Genomic DNA, 24103 nt, shown 5'->3' with positions numbered 1-24103 from the left:
TAAAGATAGTAGGATTGTTTCCTGGACCAATGGTAGAGGTACTTTGAAAAGGAATCTTAAATGAAATTACATTTCATAGATTGTAAACCAATACAAAACACCAGTGCTATTTCAAACAGCGTGTGATCCTTTTCCCTCTTTGTTTCTGATATCTTGTTTGTACTATGATGTACAAGTCTGGTCAGTGCTCAGTGAGAAAACTAGAGATCGTGGGTTCATTTTGCTGTCTTCCCCATGGGATTAGATGGAGGGAATGATCTCTGTGCTGGCAGCTGCAGTTGCTCTAAGGAAATGTGCTCCAATTGCACACTTGAACCTATTTACCTTCCCACTTCTGAAATATGCACCACATTGCTTTAGCATCCTGGGCCATTGACAACAGGGTACTATAGCTAGGGGTTATCGGACCGAAAGATGCAAACCATCGACAGGATGGCAATTTGGATGAGCATCTCTGGCTGATATATATATTTTTTAAAGAATTGAGAGTACCCAAGAGCCTTTGCAGTATCCATTGCCTTCAGCCGTTTCTTGATATCACGTGGAGTCAATTGTATTGGCTGAAGACTGACATCTGTGAAGCTGGGGACTTCTGGAAGAGACCGAGATAGTTCATCCACTCGACACTTCTGGCTTAAGATTGTTGCGAATGCCTCAGTCTTTGTCTTTTGCACATATGTGCTGGGCTCCTCTGTAATTGAGGTTGGGGATATTTGTGGAACCTCCTCCTCCAGTGAGCTGTTTAATTGTCCACCACCATTCACGGCTGGATGTGGCAGGGCTTAGATCTGATGCATTCATTGTGGAATCGCTTAGCTCTGTCTATTACTTGCTGCTTATGCTATTTGGCACACAAGTAGACCTGTGTTGTAGCTTCACCATGTTGACACCTCATTTTTCAGTATGCCTGATATAGCTCCTGGCACGCCCTCCCGCACTCTTCATTGAACCAGGGTTGATCCCCTAGCTTGGTGATAATGGTAGCATGGGGGATATGCTGGGCCATGAGGTTGCAGATTGTGGTTGAGTACAGTTCTGGTGCTGCTGATATCCGAAAGTGACATTTGCCCAAACATTTCTTCAAGTCGAGGAAATCTTAATTCAGGCTCCGAAACCAGTGAACTTAAACCTACATATTTAAAATGGTTATAAAATGACTAATTTTGATTCTGCCAGGTCCGTGTTGATACTGAATTCCCTGCCAAAGGGAAACAAAATGATTTAGCAAGAACATTTCTTCGCTCGTTCCAATTTCTTTCCCATAGCCTTAATATCTGTCCTGTCATCAGCAGAACACACATACCCTGCCACTGAGAGCGCGCAAGTGAGTAATCTTCCTCCTTTGTCTATTACCCCTTTGGTTTACTGGTTATCAACATTGTGACATTGCATTGTGGCAATTGAAACTTAATAAAAACAACACACTCAATGTAATGGGTGATGAGTTATTTTTTTTTGCAGAGTTTTCTCCAGTGGATTCCCCAATTTATTTTAAAACATTTTCTTCAGCAAAGACTATTTAATAACTTCCTGGCAACAATCTGAGGCTGAACAGATGGTTTGCAGCACTCGGTTGGAAGTTATGTACACCCCATCCCCAAATCTGTCTCCTTTCAATTCCACAACAGCTCATCTACTGAAAGCCTTATCCATAACTTTGCTACTTCTAGACTTGACTATTGGCTGGTTTCCCATACTCCACCCTACTTAAACTTAAGCTTATCCAAAACTCTGTTGTCTATAGACATAGAACTTACAGTGCAGAAGGAGGCCATTCGGCCCATCAAGTCTGCGCCAACTCTGGGAAAGAGCACCTCCACCTTATCCCCGTAACCCCACCTAACCTTTTTGGACACTAAGGGGCAATTTATCATGGTCAATCCACCTAACCTGCACATCTTTGGACTGTGGGAGGAAACCGGAGCACTCGGAGGAAACCCACGCAGACACGGGGCGAACGTGCAGACTCCCCACAGACAGTGACCCAAGCCGGGAATCGAACCTGGGATGCTGGAGCTGTGTCCTAACTCACACCTAGTTCTGTTCACCTATCACCTGTGCTCTCAATCAACATTGTCTTTTGTCTAGTAAAGTCTCGATTTTAAAATTCTCAATTCTAATCATTCCACTACTGGTGGCCGTGCCTTCAGCTGCCACGATCCTAAACTCTGAAATTCCTCCCCAACTCCCTCCTCCTTAAGGTGCTTCTTTAGACCGACCTCTTTCATCAAACTTTGGGTCATCTACTCTATATACCTCGGTGTCATATTTTGTTTGTTAACACTCCTGTGGAACACCTTGCAATGTTTCACTACATTAAATGTGTTATACAAATCCAAGCCGTCATTGTTAAGATGCATTGATGAACTGGCTCAGTATATCCCTCTGACAGATTGAAAACAGATGGTATATTGAATAAATTCGAGCAGCCAGGATGTTCCTCATTTCAAGTATTAGCATCCCATGAATTTTAAATATGTTCTTAAAACTTTCCAGAGAAAAGCCAACAAAGAAAATTTAGAACTTTAAAAAAATGTCTACATGATTTTGCCCTTAATGAATGGAATTGCCAAATCGACAGTCAGGTGGAGCTACCAACTAAACTTAAGGAACTTGGAACAAAGGAAATATAAAAACTACCTACTTCACAAAAAATATCTATTGTTACAAATCTGCGGCTGGTTTAGCACACTGGGCTAAATCGCTGGCTTTTAAAGCAGACCAAGGCAGGCCAGCAGCACGGTTCAATTCCAGTACCAGCCTCCCCGAACAGGCGCCGGAATGTGGCGATTAGGGGCTTTTCACAGTAACTTCATTGAAGCCTACTCGTGACAATAAGCGATTTTCATTTCATTTTCATTTCATTTCAAGTTGACTGGTTCAATTGCAGTCAGGGATGAGGACAGGGTATCAAGATCAACTGAGTTGATTGTCAATGAACACTGTTGTTTCAGTACAGTGCCGAGGGAGTGCTGCATTGTCAGAGCTGCTGTCTTCCAGGCCAAAGTTTAAGGCAAGGTCTATGAAACAATGTCTGCCTGTTCAGTTTGGCATAAAAAGGTCTGTTGTCTTGGCCATTATTCCCGCCTTTATGACAGAGAAACAGTAACCACATTTCAAAATAATCTGGCAGCTGTAAAACGCTTCAGGACATCAAGGATGTGAAAAGGGGCTATATTAATGAAATTCTGCTAGATTTTGGGTTTGAATTCTGGCCAGAATGGAGAGATGAAAGTCATCCTTCTGTCAGTAAAAGTTTTGGGATGATAGAGCTTGGGGTAACCCACATTCTTGTGAACTACACAAAACTGTTCATAATTCAACTATAAATTGGCAGTCACTCAGATTACAAGAATAATGAATGAAATTCAGACACACTAACACATTGGTGTGTTAGAAAGCTTTACTCGGTACCCGGCTTGTATGCTAACACCTGAGAATGCGTCATACCATAGAATCCCTACAGTGCAGAAGGTGGCCATTCGGCCCATCGAGTCTGCACTGGCCCTCTGAAAGAGCATCCCACCTAGGCCCACTCCCCCACCCGATCCCTGTAACCCCACCAAACCCGAAAACCCCGGGACACTAAGGGGCAATCTAACCTGCACATCTTTGGATTGTGGGAGGAAACCGGAGCACCCGGAGGAAACCCGCGCAGACACGGGAAGAAAGTGCAAATTCCACACAGTCCCTGGAGCTGGAATTGAACCCGGGTCCCTGGCACTGTGAGGCATCCGTGCTATGTGTTGGTAAATCATATCATTTAAGTGCAGAAGGAGGCCAATCAGCCCATTGAGTCTATACTGGCCCTTGGAAAGAGCACCCTACTTAAGCGCACGCCTCCACCCTTTCCCCGTAACCCAGTAACCTCATCTAACCTTTTTGGACATTAAGGATAATTTTTCATGGACAATCCACCTAACCCGCACATCTTTGGACTGTGGGAGGAAACCGGAGCGTCCGGAGGAAACCCACACACATGGGGCGAACGTGCAGACTCCGCATAGACAGTGATCCAAGCCGGGAATCGAACCTGGGACCCCGGAGCTGTGAAGCAGCTGTGCTAACCACTGTGCTACCGTACTGCCCTGAAACACTTCCCCATGGAGAAGCCCAGGTCTCTGGTTGATAAATTGAAAATTCATTACATAGGAACCTGCAAGTGGGAACTTGAACCCCAGTCCCATTGCTCCACATCATAGCTAACATTGATACTCAAATGCATTACATATTGCTCTCTCGCATACGCATAGTGCAGACTTCGACTTTATTATTCATTACCAAATGGAAACAGCAAACCTTGAACTCTGGAATCAGAGTTCTACAAACCCAAGGAATTTAAGTACCATCACATTCACAAATTGGAACCCTTCGTTCTACCTGGAACTCATTCCAAGGGAGTAAGCTGGAAGGCTGGCATCTGAACTCAAAGTTCAACTAATTTCCCGTAGTCCACTGAAGGCATCTCAGGGAGTTATGATCCCTTCAAACCTGATCCATTCCCGTACCGGCCTCCCCGAACAGGTGCCGGAATGTGGCAACTAGGGGCTTTTCACAGTGACTTTATTGAAGTCTACTTGTGACAATAAGTGTTATTATTATTAAACCACAACTTTGTCACACATTCCTGGGTATTAATCACACTGCATGGATACAGTGAAAACCAGTCTAGAATCACTACCAGACGATGAATCCAATCTTCTCTATAGATACTCTAGCTCCTCTCCTTATACAGGTTTAACACAACAGCAATGAATGGGCATAAAGTTTCTGCTCTCGGTATAAACGAAGCCACTGTGTGCACTGAACAGGGCTTTTAGGAGCTGTAATATACTGGTTTGGGGAAACTGATCAGAATTAAGCACTCATAATAATTTTTAAAAATTAAAGACCTTTGCTTAAAGATTAGAATGGGTAAGAAATTTCAGCTGCTTATGTTTCACGTTGAAGTGATTAAGTGATTCTGGGTTTGAAGGAAATGTGGTGACGTGTTCCAACACAAGTTGACTCTCGCTCCAGAGATTGGCACTGTCCAGTTATAGGCAGACTATCTGGTAGTCAAAGGATGGTAGGTTGTGTCCGCTGTAATGAATGAAACTTGCCGCCTTCGTGCAAACAGCAAAGCTGGAACATGATTTCCAGTTTCTGCATAGTTCCTCACTTGTTCCACTGTATGGATTCAGGTTTGGGAATCTCAATATTCCTCACCTCAACCTCTTCCCATGACTCGACTTTGGGTCCAGGGATCATAATAGTCTAGAGTTTAAAAACAAATCAAAATAAGTATTTCTATTTGAAAATTTTCCTCCAAATGAAGTGACATCTGAAAAATGCAGTGCAACTGAAGTGCAGGACTTATCAGTAACTTGATCATCAAACACCATACAGATTGACACTCACATCGTTTTGTGAAGGGAAGGTCGTGCCTCACTAACTTGTTTGAGTTTTTTGAGGAGGTGACAAAGATGATTGATATAGGGAGGATGGTGGATGTTGTTTACATGGACTTCAGTAAAGCCTTTGACACAATGCCTCATGGCAGACTGGTACAAAAGGTGAAGTCGCACGGGATCAGAGGTGGCAAGATGGATACAGAGCTGGCTCGGTCACAGAAGGCAGAGGATAGCAGTAGAAGGGTGTTTTTCTGAATGGAAGGTTGTGACTAGTGGGAATCTGTGCTTGAGCCTCTGTTGTTTATAGTGTACATAAACGATTTGGAGGAAAATGTAGCTGGTCTGGTTTGTTAGTTCGCGGATGATACCAAGGTTGGAGTGGCAGATAATGTTGAAGATTGGTAGAGGATACAGCAGGACATAGATAGGTTGGAGACTTGGGCAGAGAAATGGCAAATGGAGTTTAATCTGGACAAATGCGAGGTAATGCATTTTTGTAAATCTAACATAAGAGGGGAAATATACAGTAAATGGCAAAACTCTGAGGAATATAGAAAGTCAGAGAGATCTGGGAGTACAGGTCCACAGATCTTTGAAAGTGGCAACACAAGTTGCAGCAGGCAACACGGGGCAGCAGGGTAGCATGGTGGTTAGCATAAATGCTTCACAGCTCCAGGGTCCCAGGTTCGATTCCCGGCTGGGTCACTGTCTGTGTGGAGTCTGCACGTCCTCCCCCTGTGTGCGTGGGTTTCCTCCGGGTGCTCCGGTTTCCTCCCACAGTCCAATGATGTGCGGGTTAGGTGGATTGGCCATGCTAAATTGCCCGTAGTGTCCTAATAAAAGTAAGGTTAAGGGGGGGGTTGTTGGGTTACGGGTATAGGGTGGATACGTGGGTTTGAGTAGGGTGATCATGGCTCGGCACAACATTGAGGGCCGAAGGGCCTGTTCTGTGCTGTACTGTTCTATGTTCTATGTTCTATGTTCTAAGTGATAAGATAGTCGAGAAAGCAGACGGAATACTTGCCTTCATTGGACGGGGCATCGAGTATAAAAGCTGGCAATTCATGCTACAGTTTTATAGAACCTTGGTATGGCCACACTTGGAATATTTGCGCACAATTCTGGTCGCCACATTACCAGAAGGATGTGGAGGCTTTGGAGAGGATGCAGAGGAGGTTTACAGGATGTTGCTGGTTTGGAGGGTATTAGCGATGTGGAGATGCTGAACAGACTTGGACTGTTTTCATCAGAATGACGGAGGTTGAGGGGCAACCTGGTAGAGGTCTACAAGATCATGAAAGGCATGGATAGAGTGGATGGACAGGCACTCTTTCCCAGGATGGAGGGGTCAGTCACTAGGGGGCATATGTTTAAGGTCCATGGGGCAAAGTTTAGAGGAGGTTTTTTTACACAGAGGGTGGTGAGTGCCTATGACGCGATGCCAGGGAAGGTTGTGGAAGAAGATACATTAACGGTGTTCAAAAGGCATCGCGACACATGCATGGATGGCATGGGTATATAGTGCTGAGGGTTTTGGCCAAGGGTGGTATCATGTCCAGTACAGGCTTGGAGGGCTGAAGGGCCTGTTCCTGTGCTGTATTATTCTGTGTTTTTATGGGCTGGGTTTTACAAGCAGTCTCTCCTTCTGGCGTTTCCAGATGCTGCCCTCCGAGAATTTTGGCAAAACTTCCTCCTAGCTTAAGAGAGAGCAATTCTTTTTGCTTTCCAGTTCTACTGGGAGCTACCAACATTGCTGGTTATGGAATGGTTTCTGCCCTTCTTAAATCAGATTCCATTATCTCTGGGTGTTATCGCTTTGTAATCACAGCTGCTATCACGATTAGGAATTACTGATCATGCATCATGATTGTCCATTATTATTTTGATTAGGGTGGATTAAACTTCATTCTGACTGATATGTAACTCAATAAATTAAAAGCATTTTTAATAAATAAAAAAAAATTCAGTAATCTTTCTCTAAAAAACAAACAAATGAGACAGATGCAACAGAAATTAGGTTATTCAGGGCTCAACATAGCACAAGTAGGTTTTATGGAGAGTATGCATGGCACAGAAATTAAATAAAGTAGACAGATTCTCTACAGACTTATAAACTAGATGATTTACTGAGACATAGCACAGGAAGGAGTCAAGCATGAATATAGATATTAGGTGTGGCAGGGCAAGTGAAAAATGAAGAATTAAATGAAACCGTAGCAGCGTAATTCAGCCCCTGTTTTATGGTTATAGACTCGATCCTTTCTTTTACGTTCGAGAATAAGGAACGCGATGGCTTTCAAAACATTCAAACACAAGGTAAAACTCACAAATTACCTTAAGGATAGGATCTTTGGGAGGAGCCCAAGCAGGTACTATTTTTCCATGCATTCGCCATAAACCATAGGGATTAGTTAAATGCCTTTCAAACACCACATACTCCAGGACATCTTTCGGTAGATCTTCATTGCCGAACATCAGCCGACCAAATCGGTCATAAATTGCCAAAGTCTGAGGGCAGAGATAAACAGCTTTGGTTTGTGTGCCGTTACAGTTAACATCCTATCAATGTTAAAGTTTTCCAGTATAGTTAATAATGGCCACATGAAGGCAGCAATGTGGCACAAAGATGACAACTGAACAAGTATCAAGGTTAAATTCAAAATAACACCTCAAACCTGTTACGGTTGTCATGACTCCCTTCCTTTAAAGGACATGTACTCCTTTCAAAACTTACCTGTAATAGAAACAGAAAATGCTGGGAAAAACTCAGCAGGACTGGCAGCTTCTGCGGAGAATTAATGACACAAGTCTGTATGACTCTTCTCCATAACTCTGAAGATTCATACATGCTCAAAATATTAACCGTTTCTCTCTCTCCACAGATGTTTCCAGCTTTTTCTGTTTATTTCAAATTTACAGCATCCACAGCATTTTGCTTTACTTAGTAATGTAAATGGTTACAACAAAGACTTGTATTTCAAAAGTGTCATAAAACATCCCCAGGAGCTTCACAGGAGCATTATAAAGCAAAATGTGATACTAAGCTCCAAAGGGAGATATTAAGACAGATGGTTATAAACTTTGTAGGTTTTTTTTTTTATAAATTTAGATTACCCAATTATTTTTTCTAATTAAGGGGCAATTTAGCGAGGCCAATCCACCTACTCTGCACATTTTTGGGTTGTGGGGGCGAAACCCACGCAGACACGGGGAGAATGTGCAAAAACTTTGTAGGTTTTAAGGAACAGCTTTGAGGAACAATGTGAGGTGTGGAGGCGGAGAAGTTTTGGGAAGAGATTTCGCAGTTTAGGGCCTCAGCAACTAAAGACACATGGACCAATGGTGGAACGATTAAAATCACGATGCTGAAGAAGGCAGAATTATATAGGAGTGCAGATAATTTGGTGTTGTGTGGAATTGAGGGGAGATTATAGAGATAGGGATGGTGAGGCCACAGTGTGATTTCAAAATAAGGGTCGGGAACATGGGGAAGAGCTTGAATTTAAAGTCAGTTTCCAGCTGTGAACATCACCCAATGGGTTTGTCATACACATATTCCTTCTGAAAGTCAGCAAAATAGTTTTTAACATCTGTTTAGCGTGGAAGATAAATCATATATAGCTTCTAGATGTGACAATTTGAAATAAACAGAAAATGTTGGAAACACTCGGGTCTGGCAACATCTGTGGAGAGAGAAACAGAGTTAATATTGTGAACGATCTGTCACGGAACAAATAGTTTCTTGACAAATAGCATTTAGATTTGCCAGCGGTACAGCAAACAGGGCAGTATTATAACTATGGAGCTGGTTGATGAGAAACTACTGAAACAAGTAATCAGGGTTAAACCGATCCAGTTCTCCTTGGGCAACTTGAGATGAAGTGGTCCTCAAAAGGAAAAAATACAATATTGTTCCCCAGCAACGACTATTATCTTATAGTTTAGTCCCTTCCCTAGTTTGTTCCTGTAAAAACAAAAGGTTCTTCCTATTTTGTGTTGATCTGAAAATGCATCTGAAAGTGACAGCAGGGTCGATAACCAGAGGGCAGTTGGAAGGTAACTAGTAAAAGAGCCAGAAGGGACTTGAGACCTTTTTGACACAGCACGTTATGATGATCTAGAATACACTGCCTGTAAGGCTGATAAAGTGCATTCAATCGTCACTTTCTAAAGGGAACTGGATAAGTACTAGAAGGGGGAAAAGTGTAAAGCTACGGGGATAGGGCTAACTTTCAAAAAGCATGGGCACAGTGGGCTTACCTCCCTCATTCTGGGCTGTAACATTAACTCTTACAGAACCGGATGTGGAGTTAGCCTGTGCATTGCTGCAAGATGAGCAAATAACGTGGCATCAATTTTATGAACCTTTATGCTGAGCAAACATTTGTTCTGAAAGTCAGCAAAATAGTATTTAACATCTGTTTGAACATAGAACGTAGAAAAATACAGCACAGAACAGGCCCTTTGGCCCACGATGTTGTGCCGAACTTTTGTCCTAGATTAAGAACAAATGAATCTACACCCCATCATTCTACCGTAATCCATGTTTGATGTGGAAGGCAAATCATATAGCTTCTAATTGGGACAATTTTGAACCACAATACTTATGACACCTTCCCTTCACATGCTGGTTCAAAGCAGCTTTAGCTTAATGGATTTACAGCTGGTCGAAAGCAGGAGCCCTTTATTCTTGCAGTGTGTCAACATACTTTGACTCCTTCAAAGGGTGTCTGAGCCAATGACCCAGATATTATGTTTGCATGGTGACCTCCATTTAAGTTGGCGTCTTCAAACTAGTCGAAACTGAGTGAAAAGAAGAGAAGTCAGGTATAAAATTCCACCTGGCACAGCAGAAATTCCATCTCTGAGCACCAACAAATTATCTAACCCGCTGATGATGCCATTGGGGGGTAGGTTGACTCAAGATCTGTCTGTGATCTTGACAAGTAGTACATGCAATCGCCACACAGAGAATAGAAAACATTGTGCAATATTTGCATGACGCGGTGATTGAGAGCTGAGATGATTGAATCCTGGTGTCATAAATATAACACCAATATGAAACTCAAGAACAACCTCTTCACCCAGAGAGTGGTTCAAGTGGTTCAAGTGGTTGCGACCACATGGAGCGTTCGAGGGGAATAGCATAAAAATATTTATGGGGAAGTTAAAGAAACACAATAGAGGATATGCAGCAGAACCCGAGTGTCCTTGTGCACCATTCACTGAAGGTAAGCATGCAGGTGCAGCAGGTGGTAAAGAAGGCTAATGGTGTGTTGGCCTTCATTGCGAGAGGTTTTGAGTATAGAAGCAGGGATGTGTTGCTGCAAATGTACAGTGCCTTGTTGAGGCCACACCTGGAGTATTGTGAGCAGTTTTGGTCTCCTTTTCCGAGGAAGGATGTTCTTGCTCTCGAGGGAGTGCAACAAAGGTTTACCGGACAGATCCTGGGGATGGCGGGAATGTCATATGAGGAGAGATTGACTAGGTTGGGTTTGTTCTCGCTGGAGTTCAGAAGAATGAGGGGGGATCTCAGAGAGACTTACAAAATTCTAACTGAACTAGACAGGGTAGATGCAGGGAAGATGTTACCAATGATGGGTGTGTCCAGAACCAGGGGTCACAGTCTGAGGATTCAGGGTAAACCATTTAGGACAGAGATGAGGAGATCATTTCTTCACACAAAGAGTGGTGAGCCTGTGGAATTCATTACCTCAGGAAGCAGCTGATGCTAAAACTTTGAATATATTCAAGAAGCGGCTAGATATAGCACTTGGGGAGAATGGAATCAAAGGCTATGGGGAGAAAGCAGGATTAGGCTATTGAGTTGGATGATCAGCCATGATTGTGATGAATGGCGGAGCAGGCTCGAAGGGCCAAAAGGCCTCCTCCTGCTCCTATCTTCTATGTATCTATGATATGTTGATGGGGTGAGATGAAACAGGGTGAGCTGAGGCTCATGTGGAGAGACCAGTTTGACTGAATGGCTTGTTTCCATGCTCTACACCAATAAGGAAACCTAAATAACTTGCTGAGATTTCTTCTACACTGTAACAAATGTCCACCTGCAAATCTTATAGAATCGCAGAGCAGTACAGAAGCAGACCATTCAGCCCAACAACTCTGCTCTGGCCCTTTCAAAGAGCAGCCAGCTCTTTCTCGGATCTCTGCAATGCTTTTCTCTTTCACCTAATTATTCCATTCCTTTTCGAAGGCTGCTTTTGAATCTGCATCCACCACCGTATCAAGAAATGTATTCCAAATCCTAACCACGCAACACTTAAAAACATTTTTCTTATTGTCGCCTCTGACTCTTTTGCCAATCACCTGAAAAGCTGTGCCCTTTATTGATCCTTCAGCCAATAGAAACGGTTTCTCTTTATTTACTCTGTATATACCCTTATGATTCTAAATACCTCCACTAAGTCACTTCTGAAAATTCTCTGCTTTAAGGAGAGCAATCCCAGCTTCCCCTTATCGAAATTTTAAGTTTCTCACTCATTTGGGCTCTCCCGTAATCACTGATAAAAGGGGCTGGCTGACCAATACCTGTTGGGTGTGGAATCGGATGGTAACCTGCCATACAGGTTCCCTTTGCTGACCATATCAGGGCATCGGACATGAACAAGCTTAGGTGGCTCCAACGACTGCAGGAACTTCCAGCGAATAGTCTTGTACCTGTTGCCACGCACCATATCCTAATGGGAAGACCAAGTACTCAGATTAGTCGACTTTTCTCAATCGGAAGAAGGGTTAATCCAGATTTCTCGGTGACCCTCTTTCATCAACTTGGATGAACCCAACCTCCCTGCAAAGGTGTGGTGAAGCCAAATGCAAAATTATCGTCATGCCGCACTGACTTTACAAATTTTTAAAAACCTGTATACACCCTCTTTAAAAAGGGCACTGTTAACCTTTAAGATAGCTGCAATAGGTCACCTTATTTTTGGAACTGGAAGTTGACCAAGCTTCTGGAAGTTTCTTAAATGGAATACAATGGTCTTCCCGACAATATCCTCGTGGAATATTGTACTTGCTATCGTCAGGACTTACCCCAAAATAGAGACAGCAAGCCCTCAGACATTTTGACTCAATATATGTCAGGTAACAAAGGGAAACTAATTCAACTGATTATGCACAAGGCATGTACGAAGGATTCCTGTATGTCGAGCGTAATGTACGGGGAAGACACGCACAAGGTGGCTCCTACTAGAGGACTACAGATTTTGCCCATTTCTCTCAGTTTCACGGGATATACTTCTTTTGAAAACCCACATAAGTAATGGGATAAGGATCCTATATGATTGAAATACCCAGAAAGGTCAGGGGAAAGAAGGTGACAGCAGAAGGTTGTCGACAGAAGTTTTTCAGGGTTCATGAACAGATAAAATGGCGGAGGCATCCTGGGGGCTCCAGCCACTCCACTAACAGCCATGTTGCTTTCGAGTGCCTTGGTAAAGGTTTGAATATCATTGGCGGATTGTTTCAGAGATCACCTGAAATCAATGAGGGAAGCCTTGGCCCCCATCCGAGCAGTTCTGCAGAAGACCAACAAAACCGTGAAAGCCCATGGAGCCACGATAAAAGTTATGAAAGTGGCTCTTTCCAGACACAGTGATCAGAATGCTCACTGGAAGCGAGAATGTCTTTGATGACCAAAGCGAACAAGTCGTTGAAGGTCAAGGTGAATGATCTTGGTCCAGGAGGCAAAGCATTTGAATTGTGGGGTTGCCAGAGGGGATGGAGGGCCCATCACCCACGAAGTACTATGCAGAGATGTTCAGTAAGATAGTGGACGGAGGGTGGATTCACGTCCCCTTCTGCATTGGATCGAGCCCACCCTATACCCCAGCAGAGGCCTCGTCCTGAGGATCCACCGCATGTGGTAATAGTGAAGCTTCAAAGAGAAGGAGCGGGTTCTGAGATGAGCAAATCTATCCTCAGCCAATATATGTCGCCTGCTAAACATTGTCCTTTTCCCTCCTCGGTGCCCGTAAGGGAGGTGATTGTTTCCCTGGATGCTGAAAAGGCATTTGACAGAGTAGAGTGGGAGTATCTGTTTGAGATTCTTGACCATAAGTTTATTTCGACTGTCTGCACTCGTTTGCATTGGCAATAGAGCCGCTTGCTTTAATGCTGAGGTCTTCTATTAAATGGAGTGGGATTAATTGGGGAGGGGTGGAGCATCAGTGTCCCTTTATACGGATGACCTACTTCTCTACATTGCGGGCCCAGTACAGATGAGATAATGAAGCTGCTCAGGATTTATGGCTCATTCTCTGGTTACAACTTGAACTTGGACAAGAGCGAATGTTTCCCGGTCAAGCCCCCGGGGAGGAGAGCCCAACTGGGGAGTTACCGTCTCGCCTTGCCAAGACTAGCTTCGTTATCTGCAGGTCCAAGTGGACCACGATTGGGCTTCAATTCATGAATTAAATTACACTGACCTTGACAGTGTCAGTTCGGACTTGCAGAGGTGGGGATAACCCCCCCCCCCCCCTATCATTGGCAGGTAGGGTTCAGACTATTAAAATTAACGTGTTTTGTTTCTCTTTCAGTGCCTCCCCATATTTCTCCCCAAGTCCTTTTTGTTAAACTCAACAAATTAATGTCCTCCAGCAGCACGGTGGCGGATGGTTAGCACTTCTGCCTCACGACGCCGAGGTCCCAGGTTCGATCCCGGCTCTGGGTCACTGTCCGTGTAGAGTTTGCACATTCTCCTGTGTTTGCGTGGGTTTTGCCCCCACAACCCAAAGATGTGCAGAGTAAGTGGATAAGCCACGCTAAATTGCCCCTTAATTGGAAAAAATGAATTGGGCACTCTAAATTTTTTTTTTCAAATGAATGTCCTCCTTTATTTGGGCAGGTAATCCATGGGGCTTTCCTCCAAAGAGACAGACAATCGGCGGGAGTGGCCCTCCCCAATTTATTGTTTTACTATTGGGCAGCCAGTATTCAGGAGATATTGTTATGGTTCAGTCATCCCGGTACCATATGGGGACACATGGAAGCGAGCTCTTGCAATGTTTCAAGCCTTCGCGCAATCGTTACTGAGCCATTGCCTTTTTCTCCGGTGAGATTTTCCTTGAACCCAGTGGTGGACGTCACCCTGAGAATTTGGAAGCCGTTTTGGCACCGCTTCAAGCTCTGTCCCCTGTCTTTGCCACCTGCAATAACCACCTTTTTCTACCAGCGGGTTTGGACTCGACCTGTTCGTGGGGAGATGGCAGAGTGGGGAGTTCTAAGGAGATGGCAGAGAAATCCCAACTGCCTGCTTCCAGTCTTTACAGGTATTTTTAGATTTGTAATTTTTTGCACAAGGCTTTCCCTCCTTTCCCTTGGCACCATCCTGTTGATGAGGATGTTGCCTTTGGCCAGGTCGATGGCCATATCCTCTCAGCAGAGTCAGCTCCATTGAGTGAGGCGAGAAGGAAATGGGTGGGTGAATTGGGTCCCATTCTGGATGTGAGGTGCGGAGAGAGGCTCTTTGCAGGGTCAAGACACGTCTTCATGAGCTCGACTAAGGTTGATTCAATTCAAGGTGGTGCACAGGGCGCATCCGACTAAAGCGAGGATGAGCAGATTCTTCTCTGGGGTGAAGGACAGGTGTGAGCAATGCTCTCAGGGGTCAGCTAACCACACAGACATATTCTGGTCCTGTTCCAAGTTTGTAAGCTGCTGGGCCTCTTGCTTTAATACCAGGTCAAAGATACTCAATATAGATTTGGATCCATGTTCACTGCTGGCCACAGTTGGGGTATCAGGCTTGCCGGTGCTTCAGTCGGAGGTGAAGACAGATGTCCTCATCTTTGCCTCGTTGATAGCCCAGAGACGAGTTCTGCCTGGGTGGAGGTCTCCTACTCCACCTAGTGCCTCAGTTTGGTTGGGTGACCTCATAAAACCATAAGCTATAGGCACAGAGTTAGGTTATCAGCCCATCAAGTCTGCTCTGCCATTCGATCATGGCTGATATGTTCTTCATGTCTTTTCTAAATTTGGAGAAGGTTAAATACACCATTAGGGGGTTGGTAGAAGGGTTCGACCTAAGATGGTAACCATTCACTTCATTGTTTAAGGGGCTAGTCACCGTCAGCTGTTTAGTTTTTTTGGGGGTTATAGTTAATATGTGTTCTTGCTTGTTTGTTTCTTTTTTTCTGTTGTGCAACTTTGGTTAATTGTTTTGGATGGTTTTGTTGAACGTGAAATTTTTTAAAGAAACATTTTGTTAAAAGGATGCCTATATGTCTCTATTTTATCAGAGGTGGCAACTCCTTTGTTAACATTATTAAACTATTGATTATTTTCCATCATATATCAATGGCTAGTTATCACATGACCAATACTCCGATTTCTGAAAGCCTTTTATTACAAGCCCTCCTTGGTTTTTGCAGCAGACTGCAGAGTCCAGGAGTCAGATCAGAGTGAAGACCACTGCTAAAATCAGGCCGAAACATCTAACCTTCAACCAGGCCACCAAGCGTAAGGTTTTTAAAGCCTTCTTGAAAGCCTGTGCCAAAAAAAACCCACGTTTGCCTCGAAAAGGAAAACTGGTCCTCTGATTAAAAGTATTATTAAAGCTGTCTATTCTACTTGCTGTGCAAATCTTATTCTTAAAAACTCTCTAAAATCCTGTTTACACAAATCTGGACTCATCTGAATCTCAGCTCCCAAGTGGAATAGCCCTTCTCCCTGGACTTGTACAAACATAGGAATTGTTAACTATTCTGTTTAGTTTTCATATTTGTTGGGGGGCAACTCCAATCTTTTACTGTATCTTTCTTGTGTATGTTATAGTTCTAAACCAGGCCCCAAGGTATTTTGGTACAAGTCAACCAAGTTTGAGATCCAAGACACTTGCCAAGAGATTTTGCTGAGATTTGCCACAAGTTTCCACTGATTTTGAACAAACAAAAATAAACTTTACCATACGTCAGAAAGATAAAACAATTTACAATTTATATTTTATACTCTAATATTCAGTATTAAAAATGAGATATGAATTAACAGATAAACTGTGGCCGAGCACGATACACTGCACAATACATGGTAGATGCAACCAAGACAAATTCCATGGATTTCTTAATAACCCACCTACCCAGACATCAGTAAACATCGAGTGTTGAACCGGATTGAAATTGTTTCTCTCGTGAGGGATTCGGGTCTTCACCGTCAAAAATCTTACCTTGGGATTCTCTCTAAAAGATACTCTGATTCAGAGAGGCTCAACAACAGCGCACCGAATTTCAGGCATGCGCCAAGCAAAACACTACTCCTCCAACAGCCCACAGCATTTTATTTTTACACAGGAGCACTTGGCCCAAAGACATTCAAAATGCTGGATTGCTGCCGGTTCCCGGTTTGTGTCTGTGCCAAAACCCCCTAGGCCTGCTGGGTCTTGGCGTTCCCGACCCCTGCTCATCAATAAGATAAGTTTGGATCTCGTGACATGTGTCTGTGATGTGGGTGAAGCAGTGATGAATCTTTCTGGAAAAAGTGTGTGTGAATAATTCATACTACTTGGTTTAAAAATCCATGGAAATCTGCTGCTGGTGACTTTATAAAAGCTGACCACAGGGCAGCACAGTGGCACAGGGGGTTAGCCCTGCTGACTCACGGTGCCGAGGTCCCAGGTTCGATCCCGGCTCTGGGTCACTGTCCGTGTGGAGTTTGCACATTCTCCCTGTGTCTGCGTGGGTTTCGCCCCCACAACCCAAAGATGTGCAGGCTAGGTGGATTGGCCACGCTAAATTTCGCTTAATTGGAAAAATGAATTGGGTACACTAAATTTATTTAAAAAATAAAAGCTGACCACACACAAAGGGGGCTTGGGAACACACTTTAGTCTTAGTTACATTTTTTAAAAATAAATTTAGTATACCCAATTATTTTTTCCAATTAAGGGGCAATTTAGGTGGCCAATTCACCTACCCTGCACATCTTTGGTGGGTGAGACCCACGCAAACACAGGGGAGAATGTGCAAACTCCACACGGACACTGACCCAGACCCGGGATCGAGCCTGGGACCTCGGCGCCGTGAGGCAGCAGTGCTAACCACTGTGCCACCGTCCTGCCCCGTCTTAGTTAAATTAACGCACACTGATTAAAGACAGAAGGATAGAAGAGTTCGGGTTTCTGTCCGTCTCTCTCCCCTGCCCAGGACATTTTTTAAAGATTACTTGCAAATATAAAGTCACAAAATGAGAAACATACTCACCGGGTAACAGCGCTCTGTTACCAACTTGTGAAACATTACTTTGTCAAAACTGTAAACAAAAACAATTTTTAAAAATCACTTTGTGTTCACGGCAATAAATCCCCGAATTCTCTTCAGTTAACAGCTCAATACACCATGGGAATGGAATCATGAATCTCACAGCACAGAAAGCAGCCATTTTGCCCAATGTGACTGCACTGTTGTTTTGAATAAGCTATCCAATTAGACCCACTCATCTGCACTTTCTCCATTTCCTCTTCAAGTATTTACCCAATTCTCTTATTTTCTGTTCATATACGGGATGTGGCCATCGCTGCTTGGGCCAGCATTTATTGCCCATCCCTAGTTGCCCTTCAGAAGGTGGTGGTGAGCTGCCTTCTTAAACCGCTGCAGTCCTTCAGGTGTAGGTACACCCATTGTGCTGTTAGGGAGGGAGTTCCACGATTGTGTTTCAGCGACAGTGAAGGAACGGCGATATATTTCCAAGTCAGGGTGGTGAGTGACTTGGAGGTGAACATCCAGGTGGTGGGATTCCCAGGTATCTGCTGCTTTTGTCCTTCTAGATGGTAGTGGTTGTGGGTTTGGCAGGTGCTATCACTTGGTGAGTTACTGTAGTGCATCTAAGGCTGCCACTGTTCGTCGATGGTGGAGGGTTTACATGTTTGTGGAAGAAGGAGAAATCAAGCGGGCTGCTTTGTCCTGAATGGTCTCGAGCTTCTTGACTGTTGTGGAGTGTCATCCAGACACGTGGACAGCATTCCACTACACTCCTGATTTGTGCTTTGTAGATGGTGGGCAGGCTTTGGGGAGTCAGGAGGTGAGGGCTCCTAGCCTTTGACCTGCCCTGTTAGGTAGCCACAGTATTAATGTGGCTAGTCCAGTTCAGTTTCTGATCAACACCCCAGGATGTTGATTGTGGGGGATTCAGTGATGGTAATGCCATTGAATGTCAAGGGGCAATGGTTAGATTCTCTCTTGTAGGAGATAGTCATTGCCTGGCATTTGTGTGTCATAGAGTCATAGGAGGTTTACAGCATGAAAACAGGCCCTCCTTAACCCTCTCTGCCCTAAGGAAAACAATCCCAACTTCCCTCATGTCCCCACATAACTGAAGTTCTTAATCCCTGACAGCATTCTAATAAATCTACCCTGCGCAGAAATTAACAAGCAGTAGATGAGAGTCCAGTCTTCAGCAAAAGTGTCACGATCATAGTTTAGGAACGCAACTCCTGAAAACCTCCCCACACCAACACACAGGAAGCTATTGGTATCAGTCCATTAAATTTAACTTACTGACAACTCTGACTGATTCCTGGATAAATACACTGTTCACAATCCGTCTTCCTACCCTGATCTCTATCCAGTACCACTCTACTACAGCAGTGCATATGTATGAACATCATCAGGCAGGATCGAGTTGACTCAATCGAGCTGAATAGGCAATAACCATCGGCAACACTCATGCAAGCATGGTCACTGGTGTCAGTGAGCCAGCTTGAGATGAGGCTGAATATTTAGACATTAGTCGAAGGAATAATATTTGGGATTGTGCTGAATGTAGGAAATTGTTATATATTATATTTTGTTATCATAGCGTTATTAAAAGCCTGGGATTCAAATACATACAGGCGACAGATCTGTTAAACCTGTGATTAAGGAGTCATAAAGGTGAGGTAATCATTGATTTTAACTGTTTACTTGTTTACATGTCAATGGCAAATGGAATATAATGATAGAATGGAGATTCCCTGGGGTGTAGATAATTAATGTGTTTAGTTCCAGCCAAGAAGCTCATGGGACATCTTAATGGTATACAGATGATGTAATTAATGGGAGGAGCCAGGTCTGTCTGTAGTTTTTGGTAGTTTTGCCTTAAGATTTGAGTCTGACAAGACAAAAGGATTTTCAGGTTGTTCCTGAAAGGGTCTCTCTCCAGAGGGCAGCACAGAGAACAGCAAGTAACGCTGATTGCTAACTTTATGAGTGGATTTTGAACTACATTGGGTTGCTTAGTTGGACTATATATAGTAGTAGGTGTATATAGTGAATTAAAGTTTTTCCTTTTATTTAAGAACCGTTTAACTGTTAATTGTAAAGCTATTTCTTTGATGTTAATGTGTTTAAATTAAAGTTTGTTTTAACATGAAAGATATCTATTGGTCAGAGTCATCACTCCCGAGGTGAAGTATCCTTTCCTCACAGTTTTAAAAGTTGCAAATTATCGTGAGTTTCTCTTATGGTATCCTAACAAACATTGCGGTCTGGTCAGGTAAACTAACAAGATCATCAAAAACAATAGGTGCACGAGATCCAGTTGGACAAATTTCACAAACGAGAACTCAAATAAAACTACGAAAGTCCTTTCATTCTAGGGAGAGTTGAGGTCAAAACTAACTTACGGGAAATCAACTTTGCAAACATCTGGGGCAGCACGGTGGCACAGTGGGTTAGCCCTGCTGCCTCACGGCACCGAGGTTCGATCCCGGCTCTGGGTCACTGTCTGTGTGTTTCACCCCCACAACCCAAAGATATACAGACTAGGTGGATTGAGCATGCTAAATTGCCCCTTAATTGGAAAAAATGAATTGTGTACTTTAAATTTTTAAAACAACTTTGGAAACATCTGCTAACTGATTAATTATCAATTAGTAAGCTAAGAGTTGGAGTAGCAATATTCACTAGTATAAATCACATGTTTGTTTTCATGCATTTGCTCAGCTGCATAATTTCTGATCTAAAAAAAAGAACTTGAATTCATATTGCACCTTTCACAAATTCAGAATTTCCCACTGTGGTTAGACCCCATGAAGCACCTTTGAAGTGCAACCTCTGTTACAATGTAGGAAACATGGCAGATAACGTGTGTGCAGCCAGCTCCCACAAGCCTCAGAGATATTTTTTTTAAATATGTTTATGAAAAAAAATTCAGAATCAAAAGCACCCAAAACAATCAAACAGATATACACAATAAAGAGACAAAAAAGCAAAAAGATGCATTAACTTTAACACAAAAACTAACTAAATCGCCTAACAGCTGACAGACACTAGCTCCTTAAAAAAGGAAATGAATAGCTGCCATCTTCGCTAAAAAGGACACACGTTCTTAGGGGCAACACGGTAGTATGGTGGTTAGCATAAATGCTTCACAGCTCCAGGGTCCCAGGTTCGATTCCCGGCTGGGTCACTGTCTGTGCGGAGTCTGCATGTCCTCCCCGTGTGTGCGTGGGTTTGCTCCGGGTGCTCCGGTTTCCTCCCACAGTCCAAAGATGTGGGGGTTAGGTGGATTGGCCATGCTAAATTGCCCGTAGTGTCCTAAAAAGTAATGTTAAGGGGGGGGTTGTTGGGTTACGCATATAGGGTGGATACGTGGGTTTGAGTAGGGTGATCATTGCTCGGCACAACATCGAGGGCCGAAGGGCCTGTTCTGTGCTGTTCTATGTTCACCCAATCAAGCCAAGGAGTAGGAGACCTCCACCCAAGCTGAACCCATCTCTGGGCTATCAATGATGCAAAGTGGACGACATCCACTTTCACCCCGACTAAAGCACCCACATGGATCCAGGATCGCTAAACCACAACAATATCTCCTATCTGCCTCTTTGGAAGAAAGCCCCATGGATTCTGGGAGTCTTACCGCCCAAATAAAGGAGGACATTAATTTGTTGACTTGAACAAAAAAGGACTTGGGGAGAAAAATGGGGAGGCACTGAAAGAGAAATAGAAATCTCGGGAGCACGTTCGTTTTAATAGTCTAGCCCTACCCGTCAATGACATTATACCCTCTCTGCAAGTCTCTTTTGATACTGTCAACCAGATTAGTGTAATTTAGCCCAACTGTGGAACACAGGGCCCTCAAATAGCGACAGGTAGTCTGGCAGGACGAAAAGGTAACGTCCCAGTTGGGCTCTGCTCCCCAGGGGGGTTGACCAGGAAACAAACATTCACTCTTTTCCATGTTCGACTTGCAACCACAGAAGAAGTCAAAACTCTTAAGCAGCTTCATTATCTCATCCATGGAGGGTACTGGGTGCGTAATATAGAGAAGTAGGCCATCCACATAAAGGGACGCTCAATGCTCCCGTCCCCCCACCCCAATATATCCCCCTCCACTTATAGAGGGCCTCAGTGCTTACAGCGAGCGGTTCTATTGCCAAAACAAACAGATGCAGGGACACCTAAGGCCCCTATTCAACGGAAAGTAACCGGAATCCAGGACATTCATACAGAGACTAGCAGCGGGGGTCTATACAGTATTCAAATCCAGGAAATAAATTTGAGGCGAAAGCCGAACTTCCCAAGAATCTCAAGCAGATGCTTCACCTCCACTCTATCAAATGCTTTTTGCCACTTTGAGGTGGTTACAGTGAAAGTCTCTCGTAAAACATTTTATCCTCTTGATGCAAGGATAGCTAGGACAATGCTTTCAGATTTTCATTTACGTGTGCAAAGTCCTTTGAAATGTCACTCACTTCACAAGGCAGTTGTGTGCTTCTATGTAAATATCTTGGGCCTTTGAGGCAAAGTCTTTGGTGTTAAATTCTTGATCTTGTTGTTTCACCTTTCGGACTCTGTTAAAAGAAAGACTGTTAGTAGCCATTGGGAAAGAGGAACTTTCCTGCCCGCCATCAACAGAGACTTTAGGATAAATTCCAATCATCTGGTCAGCGGCAGCTTGTGCACTATCGGCCTATCCTGTCTGCTTTTTTCCACGATTCTTTAACTTCATGAATTACATGGACCCTAATACCCCTCCAGCTCCTGTTCCAAGTGTCCACTTTTCATATACAAACACAAACAATGAGTGTCAGCAAGGTTACTCAACTATGAGCAGCATCACAGCTAAGCCCACTCCTGGATTCACCCAATTTGTAGCACACAGCAAACGCGGGGTCCTTTCACCATATGCAATTAATTTGACAAAGCTCTACACAGCCTCACTGCTTCACTGCTTCACCAGTGCAACATCTTTATTCACTACACATTTTCACCTTCAGGTACCTCCGATTGAGTTTCTGAAATTAACGTCAATTAATTCTGAAACAGGGACTGGTCCCTATAGATTAGGTCTTCTTGAACTTATTTCTGATGAACATTAATAGCCAAGTAAGGGGACTGCATCTCGGCCTACTTGGCCCATTTTCATGTCCCAATTCCAGTGCTGAAAACCACACTTTGTAATCCAACTGCTTCACCGCTCCGGTACAATAAAAGCAAAATGCTGCAGATGCTGGAATCGGAAACAAAAACAGAAAATGTTGGGAAAACTCAGAAGGTCTGGCAGCATCTGTGGAGAGAGAACACAGAATTAACGTTTCGAGTCAGTATGACTCTTCTTCAGGGCTAAAGAGAGGGAGGAATATGTTGGATTAGATACTGTGTAAGAGGGGAGGAGCAGTTGAGCTGGAGCAGTGTAGGTCAGTGACTGGTGGAAGCTAGGCGAGATTGCAACAAAGTTGTGTCAGTCACGAGACAGAGAGGCAGCGTTAATGGCGGAGTGAAGGTGTTAATAGTGGCATGAAGGTAAGATATCAGGTGTGTTAATGGGAGGGTAAAGTGCTCAGTGAATACAAAACTAAAGAACAAGTGACAGATGGGCCGGGATGGGAATGTTCTGCATTTGGGCAAAAAAATGTTTTGTATATTAAAAAAGGTCAAACTGGAGGTGAAGATCAGTCTAAAGCTGTTCAACTCAATGTTGAGTCCGGAGGGCTGTATCGTGCCTAATCGGAAGATGAGATGCTGCTCCTCCCATTTGTGTTGGGCTTCGCTGGAACATCGCAGCAGGCCAAGGACGGACTTGTGGGCACGAGAGCGAGGTGCTGAGTTAAAATTGTAAACCATAAGACAGAAGACATAGGAGCAGAATTAGGCCACTCGGCCCATCGAGTCTGCTCCACATAAACGACAGGAAGGTTGGCATCATGCTTGCAGCTAGAGCAAAGGTGTTCAGCAAAGTGGTCACCCAGTCTACATTCAGTCTCCTCAATATTGAGGAGTGGACCAGGGTGTTAAGGAGGGAGCGGTTCCTGTGGAATGCTGACACTATGGGGGGGGTTTGAGCATGAGGGGAAAATGTGTTTTGTGATGGCATTATGCTGGAGTATGACGATGATTCCTTGAATGTGGACGCTGGTTGGCTGGCAAGTGAAGACAAGGGGACGCTATCATGGTTCGGGGGGGGGGGGGGGGGGGGGGGGAATGGGTGAGGGCAGGTACGGGAAATGGGTCAAACCCGGGTGAGTGCCTTGAAACCACAGGTGAGGGGAATCCTCGATTCAGAGAATAGGCAAACATGTCAGAAGTGCCATTTTCGAAGGTTGCATCATCAGAACAGATACAACGGAGACGGAGAAACTGCAAGATTGGGCTCTTACAGGAGGCAGGGTGTGTGGAGCTGTAGTCAAGGTAGCTCTGGGAGTCAGTGGGCTTGTAATGAATATTGGTGGTCAGTCCATCACCAGAAATGGAGACAGAAGTCAAGGAAAGGAAATGTCG

The 24103-nt window shown here is 44.0% G+C and overlaps 1 protein-coding gene across 1 annotated transcript in view; it reads right to left on the bottom strand.

Annotated features, from left to right (window-relative positions):
* Positions 1 to 4248: 4248 nt before the first annotated feature.
* Positions 4249 to 24103, bottom strand: part of mrpl45 (mitochondrial ribosomal protein L45) — a 28100-nt gene continuing 8245 nt past the window's right edge. The window contains 6 exon segments of the mRNA XM_038779200.1: positions 4249 to 5256; positions 7728 to 7901; positions 11943 to 11971; positions 11974 to 12091; positions 17609 to 17657; positions 22078 to 22176. Of these exon segments, the coding sequence (XP_038635128.1) occupies positions 5158 to 5256; positions 7728 to 7901; positions 11943 to 11971; positions 11974 to 12091; positions 17609 to 17657; positions 22078 to 22176 (568 nt within the window). The 3' untranslated portion in view covers positions 4249 to 5157.

Source organism: Scyliorhinus canicula, chromosome 19 (assembly GCF_902713615.1).
Source record: "Scyliorhinus canicula chromosome 19, sScyCan1.1, whole genome shotgun sequence".
NCBI lineage: Eukaryota > Metazoa > Chordata > Chondrichthyes > Carcharhiniformes > Scyliorhinidae > Scyliorhinus > Scyliorhinus canicula.
Note: the sequence above shows the minus strand (reverse complement) of the source record. Positions and strands in the feature narration are given on the sequence as shown.